Below are 15,775 nucleotides of genomic sequence, written 5' to 3' on the forward strand. Positions count from 1 at the left end.
TTCAACCGCAAATATGCGTTCTTAGTAACCGAGTAGAAGTTGAACGGCTAGTAATAGTTTGAGACGAGTTCGCGACTGCGGATTACCCTCGCGCGAATAACTTCTTGCAGAAATGTAAGAAGTGCAGGAAGCCTGAGATACGGCCATCAGAATACAGTGGCAATCCTAGAGAACTGAAATAGAATTTTTGAAAACGTGTTTTCCTGTGTCCCGCTTCAATTTACTATTCTTCAGTCTCCGATGTTATCGTTGAACTTGATGGGCGCGCGTTCACCGAAGAGGAAGGACGCTCTTCGACGAAATGCACTGATTCGTGGGACGAATGATTTCGTCTACCTTTTAATCAGAATGACAAAATGGATCACGGTACCGTTCTAAGCATGCGACTGAATAACTAACCTGAAGTAATTGTAATATCGCATAACATGGTAGATGATTTTAATAGTCAACGATTGTATAAAAAGTACATTTATGAACATTGTTATATATATATAGAATTGTATGTATATGTATACTTGTAATTATTGATAAAACCAGGGTAAACGATTACTATTGTCTGTGTGTATTAACTGAGGAAGCAATGCCCCGTGAGATATAATAACGATAGAAGAGAATGCAGGTTGTTTCAGGACGTTCCTATCAGGCTATCTCGATTGAGTCTGCTTGTGGATAATAATAAGAAAATGTTATATAAGCATAGGTTCAAAAGAAGTTTATTAAGGATTTATAATGAATAATATAAAATATAAAAAAAAGAAAGTAACGTTACTGGACTGGAGACAATGGTATTTATTTAATTGATCTCTTGTTTGAGAACTTCACACAATCCAAAATTTAGTGTTGCAAGACGACGACTCTGGATTAAATTAGCTTAAATAATATGGGGTAATTACACTAATTTATCTATTTAAATATGGGCCTTCTTTGGCATAACATTTTCTTCTTATCCTGACTTATACTACTCACGTTTTTGTACAATTTAGCTAGAAAATCCTGAGACAACTTGTAAGAATAATAATAATAATAACGTTAGAGAGGCCCGGCGACGTATTTTATTGTACATAATGGTAGCAAGAACTATTTGCAAATTAAGACTAAAGAAAATGAGCGGAAAATCGTAGCGTTACGTGTAACGTCGATATGAAAGAAGAAACAAGTAACTCGTAGACTGTCATAGATTTATTATTATTCGTTATTGCTCCTGCCTATTTCGCAATCTTCGACTGTAATATCTTGTATAAACACGTTGGACCAAGTCGTTGTGAGCACTAGCTATAAATTAGAAACTTTTTGACCGAGGTTTCATCATCGTTATCGATACAATTATTAGATTTCATTCGAGTGTAAAATTCTGGTAGCTTGTGTCGATTGTCTAATCGTGAACATTGACGTAATAAAGTTATCGTTTTATAGCATTAAAGACACGTCGTTTTGACTTACCATGATAAAAAAGATAATGGTTTTTTACTGTTGTCGCTGTTGCATTGAATATCCTTGCTCTTATAAGGAATCGGAGTAGTTGACTCGTGAATATGATACTGAAGACAATAGCAGATTCAACAAGCATAATATGAACATAATTCTTTTAGGTGAATTAGAGAAGACGGAAATACAAGCTACGAGAGATGCTCGATACTTGAATTTTTCGTAACGCTCACATCGACAAGGCTTGCAAAACGAAAGACTTCGTAGATGTCGAAACGTTTACTAAAATTCACCTCGCTTTTAAACAGAAGGAAAGTGAATTACAATTTGTTTAAGGAATGAAGTGTCTCGGTACAAACAGTACTTTTCAAAGCGATTGAATCTTTTCTAGCTAAAATTGCCTATGAAAAGTAATATCGAGTGATCTTGAACTAATTGGAAACATTTTCGCCACCGCATCAATGTCGCATTCTTTGTATATATGATAACAATAGGAAATTGAACGGCGAACAAATTACTACTGTCATGGTATATGTATATCGATAAATCGATGATAATAACATAATAGTACTACTACAAAATGAATGTTGCCTTTTGTCACACTGGTTAATCGTGAACGAAAAGATGAAGAAAATAATAAGTACGAGTGAATTACGATCGTACGATTGTATTGATGACTAATTAACATTTACTATCTATTGTATTTACGAATACTAATTAACTGTGTATAACATGGAGATCCGTATGATTGTAAAGGATATGTGTTGTGTTGATATGTAAAGAGTCCCTATATTAACACATGGGAGCTGTGAAAATAAATCAACCAGACACTTTGTTGGCCTTCTGTATTGCCCTGATACACAAGAATATTATACACACACACACACACACACACACATATATATATATAGAAGTACTTGATATATGGCTCGACTGAATGATGTTTTTTATATAATAAACACTAGTGCCTAAAAATTTTACGAATTTCAATTATTTTCATTTATTTTTCGTTCATATACATAGTATAAATACTATTTCTAATTGCACGAAGACGGAATTTGTATTTAGTAAACGTATGCGCTTTTATTCTATTGGTTAATCTTTACAGGACTGTCTGTCTTTACAAGTAAATTATTAGTTAATGATGCGAGAGTACTGCTTAAAATATTTTTGTTTCCAATTACTTGTGTGGCTGCATGATGTACTGTAGCTGGATTTGTCTTAGATGGATAGAAGAAAAACATCATAAACCCTGCTGCCAACATAAGATGCATTCCTAGGATTATAGCGATATATATTACCCTATACCTTCCTGAAAATTAAATCAGAGTTTAATTCTCTTTAACATTATGTGGTATATAATAAGAATCTAATTCCTTAGCATGTTATACCTGCTATTACAGGCAACAGAGATCTCAATAAAATACCACCAGACATAAAAGTTGCTACCACCATTAAACTCCATTGTAACCATCCAATTTGTATGGTCCAAAGAAAAGCTACTGGAATGTAAATTGCTAAAGAATAGCCATAAAGGCAAAGAAGTTCCAAGACACCAGGTGTTGCATAAGACTGAAATAAAAGTCTCAATTGTAAATTATTCTGACACCTTTTAATAGTAAAAAGCAACACCTTACAACCTCTATTAATTCTTCTTCTGTGTCCCTCGAACTGGTAGTCCACTTCAATGCACCCCACAATGCGATTGGTAGTAACCACGCATATAAAAATATACAAGTAGCAGCATAGGATACAATGTGGAATTCATACTTCCAATGGTATTTGCCAGAGCTGGCAGTCTGTAAATAATTAGCCAAGTTCCCACTGATGGCTATAGAAAATACTAGTGTCACGCAAATCCAAAATGGTCCATAAAGATCTGGATTTGGTCTTATGTGGGATATTAAATAGTTCTCACTGCCACGAGGAATAATAGACCGTTTGATTCTTTCTACAACATCTGCTGTGTTCACATTGAAGAACTTCTGATAGTATTCTATTGTCCAAAAATTGCGCGAGGGGGTGGCTGTAAAAACAGAAATATGGCTTCGAAGTACAGACTCACTGGACAGAGTAGATCATGATACTTGCAATAACTTTTAAAATGACAATCATTTGTCTGATTAGGATAACAAGGGATAGAATAAAAAGTGTAGACCTTCAGTTTTATCGGGTAGTCCCTGAAGATCCTCTATAATACCAATCCCTGCTGCGTCATTTGACAGGTTATTAAAACCTTGATGAGTAGATGTATTAACATTTATTTGTGCTTGACCAAGATTTCCTTCCTGATGAATCGAGGGAAAGTCTTGAAAGGAGATAAATTGAGTATCACTAGCCTTCGATTGATTCCCATCCATAATAAACTAATTTGTATTTTCTATCTGTTTGACAAGTGCAACGTAAACATTAACTATACAGAGATCGGTCACAATTTATTTCACACGATTCCTGCCACTTGTAGCAGAGTGATCTTCTTCTAGACTGAACCGATAACGTTGTATGTGTTGCGGAAATAGTCAGAGGTCTCTCGTAGCGTCTGACAGAAAGTGTATTAAGTCATCGATCTATTTCATACACTATCAATGACATGACACTCGTACTCTGTACTCTGTACATGTAACGGTTCGTTCATTTCAGAACTGATTGGTAGCTTGAGATTAATATTAATATATGATATAACGTTTCTGCCATTTCTTTTACAACTATGTGAAATAACAAAATTCTTTATTCCTTGTTATAAAAACGTTATAAACAATCACATTGTAATTACAATGTATTTACCGACGGTCATTGATGCTAGAATACATTGCTAGTATCGTAAGGAATTTGACCAATTTTTTGACAGTTCGAACGATACTTACTAATTTATACTCTTCTAAGCATAGTGTATTACCGAGCAGTATTTCCGTCCAAATATTGCTAACAATGTATTCTATTTTTTAGAATAATCGAACTTGGACAAAGGTAAACAAATTTCTAAAAATGTTACTTTAGGGATGCGTATGTTCCATTTGATAACAAATAAGTTTTGAAGTGTTGTATTTGCAGTTACTAAAAATCAGTGATTTATTGCTATTTGTATTCGAAATATTGGTGAATATTAGTTGTTTCACTAATGAGATATTCATTTTTCAGTTAGGTTAGACGATACGGCTTTTTCAAGATTGTATTCACGGCGACCGGTACTGAGACGATGTTACAACAATCTTCCAAGTTGCTGAAGCATTTTCGCAATATTACTTACCTCAATCATGACTGCTTATATATTTTTCAATTTGGATACCTAAAAAGGCATGCTAGCTCTTTAATAACATGTAATCATAATACAAGATACAAGTTACACATCATTGCAAGCTCTCAGAAGCTTTCTAGTGGCAAGAAATTGGGACATCCTGATGAATGGAGACATGTATTTATTTCAATATTCAGACCAATTTCTGTGGTCTCAAAAATGCAAAAAGAAGAAGGTGAAAATGTGGATAAGCCACAGGAGAATTTACAGCAAAGAATAATAGAATTGAAAGAAGAAAATTTAGGACAATTGAAGGAGAGAAAACTAGATGTTGAACCTATTTTCACTAAAGATAATCAGAATAATAAAGAGAAACCAGATTTAACAATGGAAAGTACAGAAGGAGTAACAGCAAAGAAAGGTTTTATTTTTTATTGTATTGAGTTTGAAGTCTCTGTGATTCATTAATAATTTGTATTCCTATATTGTGTTTTGAATGCAAATGTCTTTTGCTCCTAGTTAAGAAGAAGAAAGTTGACAAAAGTATGTCATCATTAGAACGTAATTTTATTACACCAGTCAGAGCTATGTCTGATTTTCTGTTGAAGCCTTCTGATCTTGAAGATTTACCAAAAACAAAAAGACGATCACCATATGAGTTTGAACCACCAATCACTGTATACTGGAGGAAAGATGTAGAAGCCAAGTAAGTTTGTGCAATTCCCTTAGGCTTTGTAGTAATATTTAGTAAGTTCCATTTAATTACAGAGCTTTGGAAGTTTGGGGATCACGAGAAGCTTTGGCAAAGGAACTTCTCAAGAAAGAACTTAAACAAAAAGCCTACCAACAAAGTAAGGATGCCATTCTTTTCTAGAATATAAATTACTGTGCTATATGCTTTCTTGTGCAGAAGTCTTTTTCCACTTTATAGAGGTTATTGTTGCATACTTTAATACAATCTTTATTAAATAATTGGTACAAATATTGTATCTTATTCTTCATTGTAGACATATTTACTGTGAAACGAAGACTAAGGGATTATAGGAGAGAAATGGGTAGTAAAACTACTGAGTTCCTACAAGAAAGGGAAGGTCTGTTTGGAAGGTCTGGTAAAGTAGTTTTGACTGCAATTGTAATGTAAGTTCAGCCAGTTTGAGGTAGATTTTAGATTTTGCTACTTGATTATTAAATTCATATTTACTTGTTATGTAGCAATGCTAGCAATTTCTTGTGGAAATTATGTGCTTGGATATTTACTGGGTCACACAGTATGTTTGCAGAGTGTGTACACTCTGCTGCAGATACTTGTAATCAATTAATATTGGCGTATGGGATACATAAATCTGTACAGGTACATGTAAATTTATAATGTTGTGTAACGAATGGTGTTGATACACATTTCAGTGTTTAAATTTACATAAAATATTACAGAATCCTAATCCAGATCACCCATATGGATACACAAACATGAAGTACGTTTCTTCTTTAATATCCGGCGTTGGCATCTTCTGCGTCGGTGCTGGTTTATCAATTTATCACGGAATTCACGGTATTTTTAATCCTTCGCCCGTAGAACCGTTCTACTGGGCATACTATGTCCTAGGTGGTTCCTTAGTGTCTGAAGGAGCAACACTATTAGTAGCGATACAATCAATAAAAAAGGGGGCCGAAGAGAAACAAAAAACATTTAAAGAATATGTATTAGGAGGACAAGATCCTTCTGTGAATGTCGTACTTCTAGAAGACTTTGCGTCTGCAAGTATTAGTTGCTTAGCGGAATGCGTCCTACGAACAATTGATTCACTAAAAAATCTATTTTAACCAGGTGGTTGGTATTACTACTGCGACCATTTGTATGAGTTTGACTTCATACACTGGAAACCCAATATATGACGCTGTTGGATCTATCTTGGGTGGTTTCCTTCTGGGTGGAGTAGCGATGTTTATAATTAACACGAATACTGCTGCTTTAATTGGCAGAAGTATATCTCAAGAAGACCTTGATAAGATTAACGCGGAGTTGGAGTCTGATATAATGGTAATGCTTTTTTGTCTACAAATAATTATAACAATAGTTGTTTTCCTATTAATCGATTGCATGTTAGGTTCGAGCAATTTATGATGTTAAAGGTATCGACATGGGAAATAACCTAGTTCGATACAAGGCCGAAATAGATTTCGATGGAAAGGAATTAACGAGGTCTTATCTGGATAAGAACGATCTTACCGCTATGTTGAAGGTACAGGACTTTTGTCAAATCTTTATGAAGTAATACTATAGTATGTTATTGTTAGAATCATTTCGCTTGTAGGAAGTAAAGGCCATGGAAAACATCGACGAATTGGAGACATTTCTTTTAAAACACGGTGAGGGTATCGTCGACATGGTTGGTGGAGAAATAGATAGAATGGAATTAAAATTAAAGGTACAGTAAAAAAAGTGTAAGAGCTTCATCGCTAATTTATAATTGTTCTTGGAACGTAACACTTGTGTTTCATAATGTTTGCAGAAAAAACATCCGGAGATTCGACATTGTGATTTAGAAATTCTGTAATTGTTTTTTTTTGTAATAGAAAAATAATATGGTAAAAGAAGTATATATAGGGTGTAAGGTCTGTTGTAAATAATGTGTAATAATTATTCATGTCATATTAATTATGTTACTTATATAAAAATAATATAAATGTCTATGTCAATAGATAAAAAAGAGAAATAAAGTGAATAGTCCTTTTAATTACATTGCAATTGTATCGCAGTCACATCTCAATTTCGATATCATCCTCATTCTGATATTATTTACTTGGAAAACACATTAGTTCGTCACTCTGAATTATCGATTTTTCCAACCTGCTATTCACGCTGGCTTACAAATGACAACAAAGCGTTTCCATGGATACTTCTCATGAGGGAATTGCTGCAATTCAGACATCTGTTTCTGCGCTCTGCGTTAGGGACTAGACATGAAGTGGTCTAAAAATCAAGGTAGTGGGAAAATCGAACATTTCTACGCAATTAACGAAACGATCAAATGAGTCGATCAAGTGAAAAAGTTGCACGAAAGTGGAGCTTAGAAGCTCCACAAAAAAATGGTTCGAGCAGTACCGATGAGTTGTCATCGACCAGCAAAAGCTCCGAGAATTCACCGTACGCGAAGAACACTAGCACACCTTTAAAAAGCAAATGGAACTTGGAGCAAATCAACAGGTCTCCGCGAAACAGTCACGATGTGGCAGAGTCTGAAGACACGGAAGACGAATCCTCTGACGAGGAGAAGGTGGACAGTTTTCAGAGTCGCAAAGAACTGCCTCGGACTGAACGAGGAAAGCATCAGGATGAACGTGAAAGAAGGCAAAAGGCAAGGCGTGATCACCGTGAGAGGCGAAGACATAGTCGACGTACTGAAGATTTTGGAAACGAAACGAGGAAAGAAACTTCTGGCTCACAGTCTTCTGAGAAACGTCATGAAAGAGGTGACGCAGTACATTCTAGAAGAAAGAAGGGACATTTACGAGGTAAACGTATGTGAGATCAACTATGAATAGAAGAAAATGTTTAAAGAATAGGAATAAGTAAATATTTGTCTTTAAAGAGGAGGACGAACTTCCAATTACGGAGATCCTGAAGAGGAGCCAAGAGGATGCACGCACTAAATATGAGCATCAGCCGCCTTTTCCAGAATTAACTACAGATAAAATTTACGTACAACATAGAGGTAGTTTTAGTGCTATGAAAATTAATCGATTAAGAGATAGTAGAGGAGGGAGGAAAACAGAAAATAATAGAAGTAATGAGAACATTGAGAATCGAAATTCTCCACCTATAAGGGTGGCTATTACTGCCCAAAAATTATGGAAGAGCATAGGATTCGTGTCTCAAGGTATCCTAGGTGGTATGGCTCTGATGCATTTTATCATGGCAAGTTTCTATTTTATAAAAAACGTTTGACCTTCCTTAAAATTGCTTCTTTTTAAAAATCATGTCATTATTTTTTAGTTGTCTGTATTTTTCAACGTTTCCATGGACTTTGTAATAAATCATTCATCGATTTGCGAAATTTATACGAGTATCTTTTCCTTTCTTATCGCTTTATGCATAGTGTCGACCTTCGACAAGTATGTTTTCATGTTTGTTACATTTTCTACTGTTCTATTCCCACTACTGAAGCTCATTCCAATTTGGTTTTAGATTTGATTTAGCTCGACTCAACGTAGAACATTTACGCGAGATCTACCTTGATTACAATAAATCAATATTTGCAGTCCCGTTGTATTTGATCATCTTCTGCCTTCACCAAGTCTGTCTGAACACAGACAATCAGTTGTCACTGGTGCATTATTATAGCTTAAACGACAGCTTATGGGAAAACGTAAGCTCAAACTAAGCTTTCATACCTAATAGAAATTCGCTAACTTACTTTATTTCAGGCTACTAACGTTCATACTTTTCTGGATGATTTAAATGCTTGGCAGAAAATGTCCATGTCGAAGGATATACTAGCAGTGTTTGCTTGGTTGTTCGTTTCTCTTGGGACCAAAGACGACGCCTTTTTGATACATTTACAGACTATGAAGAAATACGCGGATGAAACTAGTCCTTCCAGATAATAAATTGTCAATACATTCAGCCATAAGGAACGCTAGTCTACAATTTTTTCATTTTCTTCTATTTTATGTTTCAATATTTGGATTAGGAAATGTCTTAGATATTGTTTCGATGTTTATTCGTAACAGAATAGGGTCTGATATGTACAATATTTATAAAGTTTTTTCTAAACTCTAACAGATAATACACGTATATATATATATATATATATAATACTAATAAAGACAATAACGTTAAGAATAAAATAACATATGGCGCATTCCGTACAATAGTAAAATATGGTCTTAGATTTTGTTTTTAGCGCGACAAAAAACTGTGTCGATAATTACAGAGGAAATCGGTGACCAAAAGGTGGTTCCAGATATACTGAGATTCTGGAAGGCCATTCTTCTGTCACAATCATTGACACATCGCGTCGGCTACCCTCGTTGCACGGTGAACGTAGCATTTTATTATAAATAATGCACGAAGATTCTTATTAACCTGCGAAGCAACAGATAAATATATAAATACTGTACGTACATTTACAACTCTAACGTACATCTTTTTTCCAATTTACATTGACGATAATATAAAATATCTCTGGACTTAATAATGCTACTGAAGGCACTCTTTACGGTTCTGTTCAAGGTCGACGACCCTTTCTAAATCGCCCTCTCAACCGCGAGATCGATACGTGTTTTCGAGACGAACGATCTATAAGATTATTTTCGCCTTCCTCAGAATAAACACCTCGAATAAAGCGAACAAATTGCGAAATAAATGAATTTAAGGACGAAAGAGGCATTCGCGGGTGAAGGGCGATCGTTTTACGTCGTTGCTTGACCAATCAAATTTATTTTTTTTTATTCGTGAAAAAGCAGGACGATTTAGTGGTCCGTTTATCGACAGATAAGGACTACTTATTCCCGAGGAACAAAACACCGTCTTTCAGTCGCGATTTCTTTAACATTCGCGACTTTACTGGCTGAGAATTTAACACGTTTCATATCACGCTTGTCATTTAATCGTGTTAAACTTGATTGTAAAATAGAAGAAAAGTAACAAATTGTTACATTTGACAGCTTTCCAAAAAATTTAAAATACCATCATGATATGAAACTTGTTAACTTTGTTCCTCTTGTCTAAAGCTTTAGAAACATTTGTGCGGATTCGTGACGGCAGTACATGAAGAGAGTACAATTTGCATAGGGTGCAAAAAAAGTAATTATTATAGTTTCTAATTACCTGCCTAGATCCCAAGACTGAACGGTAGGAAAAGTTCTCCACTCTCAGAAGTAACTTCAGTAACTTCTAATTAATAAATATTTTACCAATCTTCCACAAGAAGACTGTCCAGTTATAAAAAAGTGCTCATTACTTTTCTTACACCTTATGCAATCAAAGTTTGTCGACAAAGAAACCATGTACATTCGATAAAATACACTTATCGCGAAGGAACGAATATCATAAACGACACTTCACCTAAAAACTGTCTTCTCTTTATTCTTCTTTGGGAAGAAACAGCATCGAAATATTACTTTGGATCGTTGATCTTTACTTGGCTCAGGTTTTCAATAATCTCAAGTGAACACATTTGAAAAGACCAGTAGTGGTTAAAAAGCATTCTAAAATCGTCATGGGTTCGGTTCGCTCAGGATAAATCATCTCTTCTCGTCGACATAAGCGTCTGGCTTCTCGTTGATCGACTAAAGAGACAAAAGAGAGGAAGAAACCTCCTTTTCGAGACAGATCTGACAAGATGCGTTCGAGACACGGATTCTGGTCGCTTCGACGACCACATTATGGCTAGTCTTTTTCTTTTTTCACCCTATGCTTTTCGCTGGGCCCCGCTCCGCGGGGATAAACTGTCAGAGGAAAGGTCTTTGAAGACTTCCGTGATCGCGGGGACGATCGTCGCGGTGGCAGGGCGCTCGCATCTCCTCCCTCTCTTCTTGTCCGTCCGCTTTTTTCCCTTCGACCTCATTGTGCGATTCATTCGAGGCAAGGGAAAAAATCGGGGAGAGGAGGAATCTCGCGGTCTCCCTCTTTGAGTCACGGAGGAAGAGCCAGGAAGGGAGGAAATCCTGAATGGCGAACGACACAAGACGAATCCCCTTTGGACGATCCCTCCGTTCCTCCTCTCCCTTCCGCTTCGACGATCAAACGGCTCCTACGTCGTGGTGCATATATCTGCACCACGAGCGGCCGTTGTTGTTGCTCTCGCGAACTTGAAGCAATCCTCAGTCGTCGAAGTCGTGCCTGAGCTTTATGTAGAGGCACGAACCCAACACGATGCCGAACAGCTCTAACACCGACAGGCCCAGGCCCACCGCGCCCAGAATGATCAGGTGATCCTTCGTCGTTTCCAGGAATTTGTAGATGCAACCCTTAAAAAGAACAATTTATAAATCACTACGTCCATCATATTATCATCACGTTTACAAATTTCTTAAGCCTATGTTCCATATCATGCAATTATCCATAACTTCACATAGGTTCTATAGAGTGTCTTCTTCAAAGATAATGAATTGATTCTGAAGAAAAAGAGGCGGTGGAGCGAACTCAGGTTGTTGGCTAGAAATTTAGTTTGTAGCGAGTCCAAATAATGGAACTTCGCCTCTAGAACTCCTGCCAATAATGTTGGTTAAATAGCTCGTTAAAGGCGTTTGTTAGCAAACGAAAGGTAGGTACTCTGCAAAGTTTGTTAACACCTTGTATAAATACACTGTCCGTCGATGTTATCCCGCATCCACTTCAGGGAATCTCAAGAGTCGAGCTTTGATTCCGCGAAACAGAAGCGCTTCTTCAGTTAATGGAATCCATATCTCGAGTGCGCGTTGCAGCGGATCTATGATGTACAGTAGTTTTACGCGATGAAGCCACGAGGATTTCGATAACGAGCTTCATCCTCAAATTGTATGCACGTCGATTATCGTGCTCCTAACCAGGTTAAATTGGAACAAATAAGCGTGCATTTCAGCTTCGAGCACAGATTGAATAGAAGCCTCCTCCAGTAAAATGAAAACGAATAAATAAATCGATCGCTGATAGAACCACAGAATTTCAGGGGAAAATTAATCAGAATTTATGAGTACCGTATAGTGGATATTCGAAGGGTGATCCCTCCTCCCGCAAAGGTGCGTCGGGGTCTTGCAACAGCTGTCAGGAACAAGGCTTCCATCCCTGAGGACGTCTTCGTCCTTGTGCCATTCGCTCACCAACCAGTCCTCGAATCTCAGGGCTCCGCAGCATTTGAACTGAAAGTTTAACAGGAAATTGAATCTTCCTAAAATAATCCAATCAATAGCTCTTAGGCTAGTATTCGTTTACGTAACTACGTTTTTCGCTTTGCCTTACAGCCACAGATATAAGCAGTAGTTCTGAATCGGGAAAGTGCAAGCAAATATTCCTCTTTACTCAGAGAACTACAGAGGAAAATATCAATGAACCAACGACCACCCTCAATTGTATTCGCCTGCTAACGACTCTTCAGTACCTAATTGCTTCGGCCTGAATAAACAAAAGAGAGTCTAAAACAATCGTTAGCGCGTCCATTAAATGGTCGAAGAAGGAACCTTCGTTCCAAGAACGCGAATAGGAACCGCGTTTGAATGCACTCGGCGGATCTGGAGAGGGGCAATCGAGCTTCTTGGAGCGAGTTACAGGCGACCGCGAGGAGAAAACGGATCGATGGAAGGAGCAACGACGCTAATCGATTGGCGGAGGACGTACTGGGAGCGCTTTTCGCGATGCGATAACGATAATTCGCTATCGTAAAGTACTGACGCAACAGTGGCTGCACTACTAGGTAACGCAGAGAAAAACGGCTAGGCGATATCGCGAGCCAGCCCGCAGCTATTTCGTGCTGGGGAGAAAATTTAACGACGTCCCCCTTCTCCCTGTGTCTATTAAAGGTACGGCGAGAAAAAAGAGAGCGAGGGCAAAATGTCCCAATAAGGCGACTCTAACGGATGTTCCTTTAAACGGTTTCGTTCGAGTGCTTTCTGGTCAATGAAACGTTCACGACCAGTCGAACAAGGTACCGATTCGAATCGGTGCAAGTAGCAGCAATAAAATCGAAGGAAGATTGGTGTACAAGGACGCCACGATTCACTGCGATGAAACAGAAGTAGATGGTTGCTCTTTACGACTGACTACCGGTTGTCTTATTCTCGGACAGGCAATCCTTCTTCCGGTCGCTTGACGAGGTCGCCGTTCTAGCTGTACTCACCTCTATCTGCATCTGGTCGATCGCGGAAGTTTCTCTGCTCCTTACGGAGTAGTTCTCGAGGAAGGTACGATTAAGATTCATCTTCAATTCAGGACCGACTTGTTCCTCGTAGAGCCGTGCCAGCGCGCCGACTCCTGCCTCCAGGACGAATACCAGCATCACCACGAATACGTACTGCGCAGAAAACAGACGTGATTAGAGGAAATCGGAGGTAGATTTTGTTCTTAATCTTTCATATATTTGGACAATAACACATTATCGGAAATGCATGAAATACACTTTTACTTTTTTATTTATTAGTAATTGATATCAAATGGTACTCTCTTTGTAAAAAACTCTGAATACTTGTGCAGGCTAGGGTACTAGCATAAGCAACAAGTCAAGTGGTTTATACGTTTGACTAAGTAGTGACATAAATCATGGGAGCAATTTTCGCTGAAAAATCTTCGCTAATGTGTCTTCGACTTACACCTGCTCTTCGAGAAACATTCATTAGCATAAGCATTTCGGAGTAAATTGCAGTTTTAACTATGTGATCGCTACAGTGGTTGCCTACGGTGATTATCCTGTCTCGCTACATATTAATCGTCTCGAATCGATCATCTTCAGGTTGTCGCAGCTTAGAAAGGAATACCGTTAACGCTCGTCAACTCCATCGACATGAAGGACTTTATTAACTCGAAACTTCCCTAGCTTTCACCTTGAAAGGCTAATTTCCCTATTTTCAAAGGCATTTAAGACGTTCAGTGTTGCTCAAAACTTCGATACTTTGGTAATCGAGGAATTTGATTGCTGCACTACACTGAAGTTACTCTCCCCTTACCTCATTCAACCCCTTGCAAACTAGAAGTACTGTTGTAACAGCTAGTACTAAAGCAAAGTTAGAGAAGCAAAGGCGAATGAAATTTGCGGTACATTCTCTGTACCTTCTCTATAAAATTTGTTCACTAGACCAGGAAAGATATTGACAAAAGTCTGTAGACTATTTCCACGAAGGAAGCCCAGATAACAATAACATGGATAAACTTCTCTGGAAACGCAGTAGCATGTAATCCCAGAATCAAGATTGGAATACGATCACGTTTGTCACTAACGACTCCCTCGTCCAGAAATCACAAGATCGCTGCTAATGTTCCCTCGAGAGCGTCGTAAATCGTCGACAAGCGACTCGGTTACCTTTGCAACGGAGCTACATTAGCAAGAATCGCGTGTAACGACCCGTCTCACTATGAATCGTCTCAAAAACGATTACCGAACGGTCGACTATCGCCTATTCAATCGTCCTCCTAAAGAACACGCCGCAATTTCGCGCGTTCCTCGACCTCTAGTCGAACAATATGTTCGCCAACTTGTTTCACTTCCATCCTGCGGCGTGTCGCGTTAAAATATGCGGAGCTCGTCGACGCCGCTGGTAAACCGAGTTTCTCTAATTTTCGGACAAACAAGGGGATCCCGTGTAATGTTCGCTGGCTGCTCGCACGTGACGCAGTTTTACTGCCTCGACCAATTTTGCTGCCAGCGTACTTTGAGTGTGAAAAACGGCTCGCGTTTGGCTATCAACGCACCAGGGGATAAAGTACACCGTGGGACGATCAGCAATTTCTTCGAGGAAAAGTTCGACGTGCCACGTGGTGGAGCCCGCAAAATGCCAGGAGGAGCGTTTCGGGGTTTTCATGAATATAAATCTAGAACGTGTCGACAACCTGCCTGCATGAATATTCAAATCGCGAGGTCAGGTCCAACGATTGGGCAAAAGTTTCCAGCGGACTGTTCTGTCTGAGGGAGGAGCTGTTGACGAAGAAGTTGGTTAACTTTGTTAAGATATAGAATTCTATTCTCTTGCGTTCGAGAGAAGGTCTCCTCAATCTTGTGGGACAGTATCTAAGTGTTCTCAACCTGTACAAGCGATTCCTCTTCTATTCTTATTGTGCTAGAACAGGGTTTCTCAACCGTTTTAGACTTATGGCTCTCTTTCGAACCCTTCTCTCTTCCTTTCTTTCCTATCCCCACTTCATCTCTAGTCCCTACCTTCTTTCTCTTCACGTGGCCCCGACAATTCGTCATCCGGACCCCAAAGTGTCCAGATGATCTCTGTTGAAAAAGCCTGTATTTGAGTCTTCTACAAACGAGGGCGTGAAATGCTAGCGAGTCGAAGTATTGACACGCGAGATTCGATAACAACGCAACGTAATCGAGAAAAAAAAAGAGCATTTCCCAAAAATCCAATTCGAATGAGCAGGATCAGCAGACGCAGCGGCGGCGAGGCATCGGTATTACAAGATGAGCACTCGCGTACACG

General features: G+C 38.2%; 4 protein-coding genes across 7 annotated transcripts in view; 2 read left to right on the forward strand and 2 right to left on the reverse strand.

Moving 5' to 3' along the window:
* Positions 1 to 2,255: 2,255 nt before the first annotated feature.
* Positions 2,256 to 3,863, reverse strand: LOC143181216 (protein YIPF1). Its single transcript, XM_076381545.1, has 4 exons — positions 3,584 to 3,863; positions 3,066 to 3,451; positions 2,817 to 2,997; positions 2,256 to 2,737 (listed from the first exon to the last, which is right to left on the reverse strand). The coding sequence occupies exons 1-4, from the start codon at positions 3,783 to 3,785 to the stop codon at positions 2,514 to 2,516; spliced, it is 993 nt and encodes a 330-aa protein (XP_076237660.1). The 5' UTR covers positions 3,786 to 3,863; the 3' UTR covers positions 2,256 to 2,513.
* A 389-nt stretch (positions 3,864 to 4,252) lies between these two features.
* On the forward strand, positions 4,253 to 7,392 carry Znt49b (solute carrier family 30 member 9). Of its 2 annotated transcripts, XM_076379884.1 has the most exons (11): positions 4,253 to 4,392; positions 4,564 to 5,081; positions 5,180 to 5,366; positions 5,429 to 5,511; positions 5,668 to 5,797; positions 5,873 to 6,011; positions 6,092 to 6,415; positions 6,486 to 6,698; positions 6,766 to 6,900; positions 6,973 to 7,086; positions 7,171 to 7,392. In XM_076379884.1, the coding sequence occupies exons 2-11, from the start codon at positions 4,622 to 4,624 to the stop codon at positions 7,213 to 7,215; spliced, it is 1,830 nt and encodes a 609-aa protein (XP_076235999.1). In that variant the 5' UTR covers positions 4,253 to 4,392; positions 4,564 to 4,621; the 3' UTR covers positions 7,216 to 7,392. The 2 variants fall into 2 exon arrangements, 1 of the variants encoding a protein (XP_076235999.1); XR_013002102.1 differs by lacking the exon at positions 7,171 to 7,392 and having other exon boundaries at positions 6,791 to 6,900.
* A 171-nt stretch (positions 7,393 to 7,563) lies between these two features.
* LOC143180275 (uncharacterized) lies at positions 7,564 to 9,354 on the forward strand. The gene is made up of 5 exons (XM_076379889.1): positions 7,564 to 8,173; positions 8,251 to 8,576; positions 8,655 to 8,773; positions 8,847 to 9,027; positions 9,086 to 9,354. The coding sequence occupies exons 1-5, from the start codon at positions 7,690 to 7,692 to the stop codon at positions 9,263 to 9,265; spliced, it is 1,290 nt and encodes a 429-aa protein (XP_076236004.1). The 5' UTR covers positions 7,564 to 7,689; the 3' UTR covers positions 9,266 to 9,354.
* Positions 9,355 to 11,339: 1,985 nt separating this feature from the next.
* LOC143180274 (CD151 antigen) overlaps positions 11,340 to 15,775 on the reverse strand; it is a 38,357-nt gene continuing 33,921 nt past the window's right edge. For 2 of the 3 annotated variants that reach the window (XM_076379888.1, XM_076379885.1), the window contains exons 4-6: positions 13,477 to 13,650; positions 12,341 to 12,502; positions 11,340 to 11,632 (exon numbers count right to left, since the gene is read on the reverse strand). In XM_076379888.1, coding sequence (XP_076236003.1) covers positions 11,486 to 11,632; positions 12,341 to 12,502; positions 13,477 to 13,650 — 483 coding nt within the window. In that variant the 3' untranslated portion in view covers positions 11,340 to 11,485. Of the gene's footprint in view, positions 11,633 to 11,759; positions 12,254 to 12,340; positions 12,503 to 13,476; positions 13,651 to 15,775 lie in introns of those variants that run through there. The other variant, XM_076379887.1, reaches the window with a different exon arrangement.

The sequence above is a fragment of the Calliopsis andreniformis genome, chromosome 6, assembly GCF_051401765.1.
Source record: "Calliopsis andreniformis isolate RMS-2024a chromosome 6, iyCalAndr_principal, whole genome shotgun sequence".
Lineage (NCBI taxonomy): Eukaryota > Metazoa > Arthropoda > Insecta > Hymenoptera > Andrenidae > Calliopsis > Calliopsis andreniformis.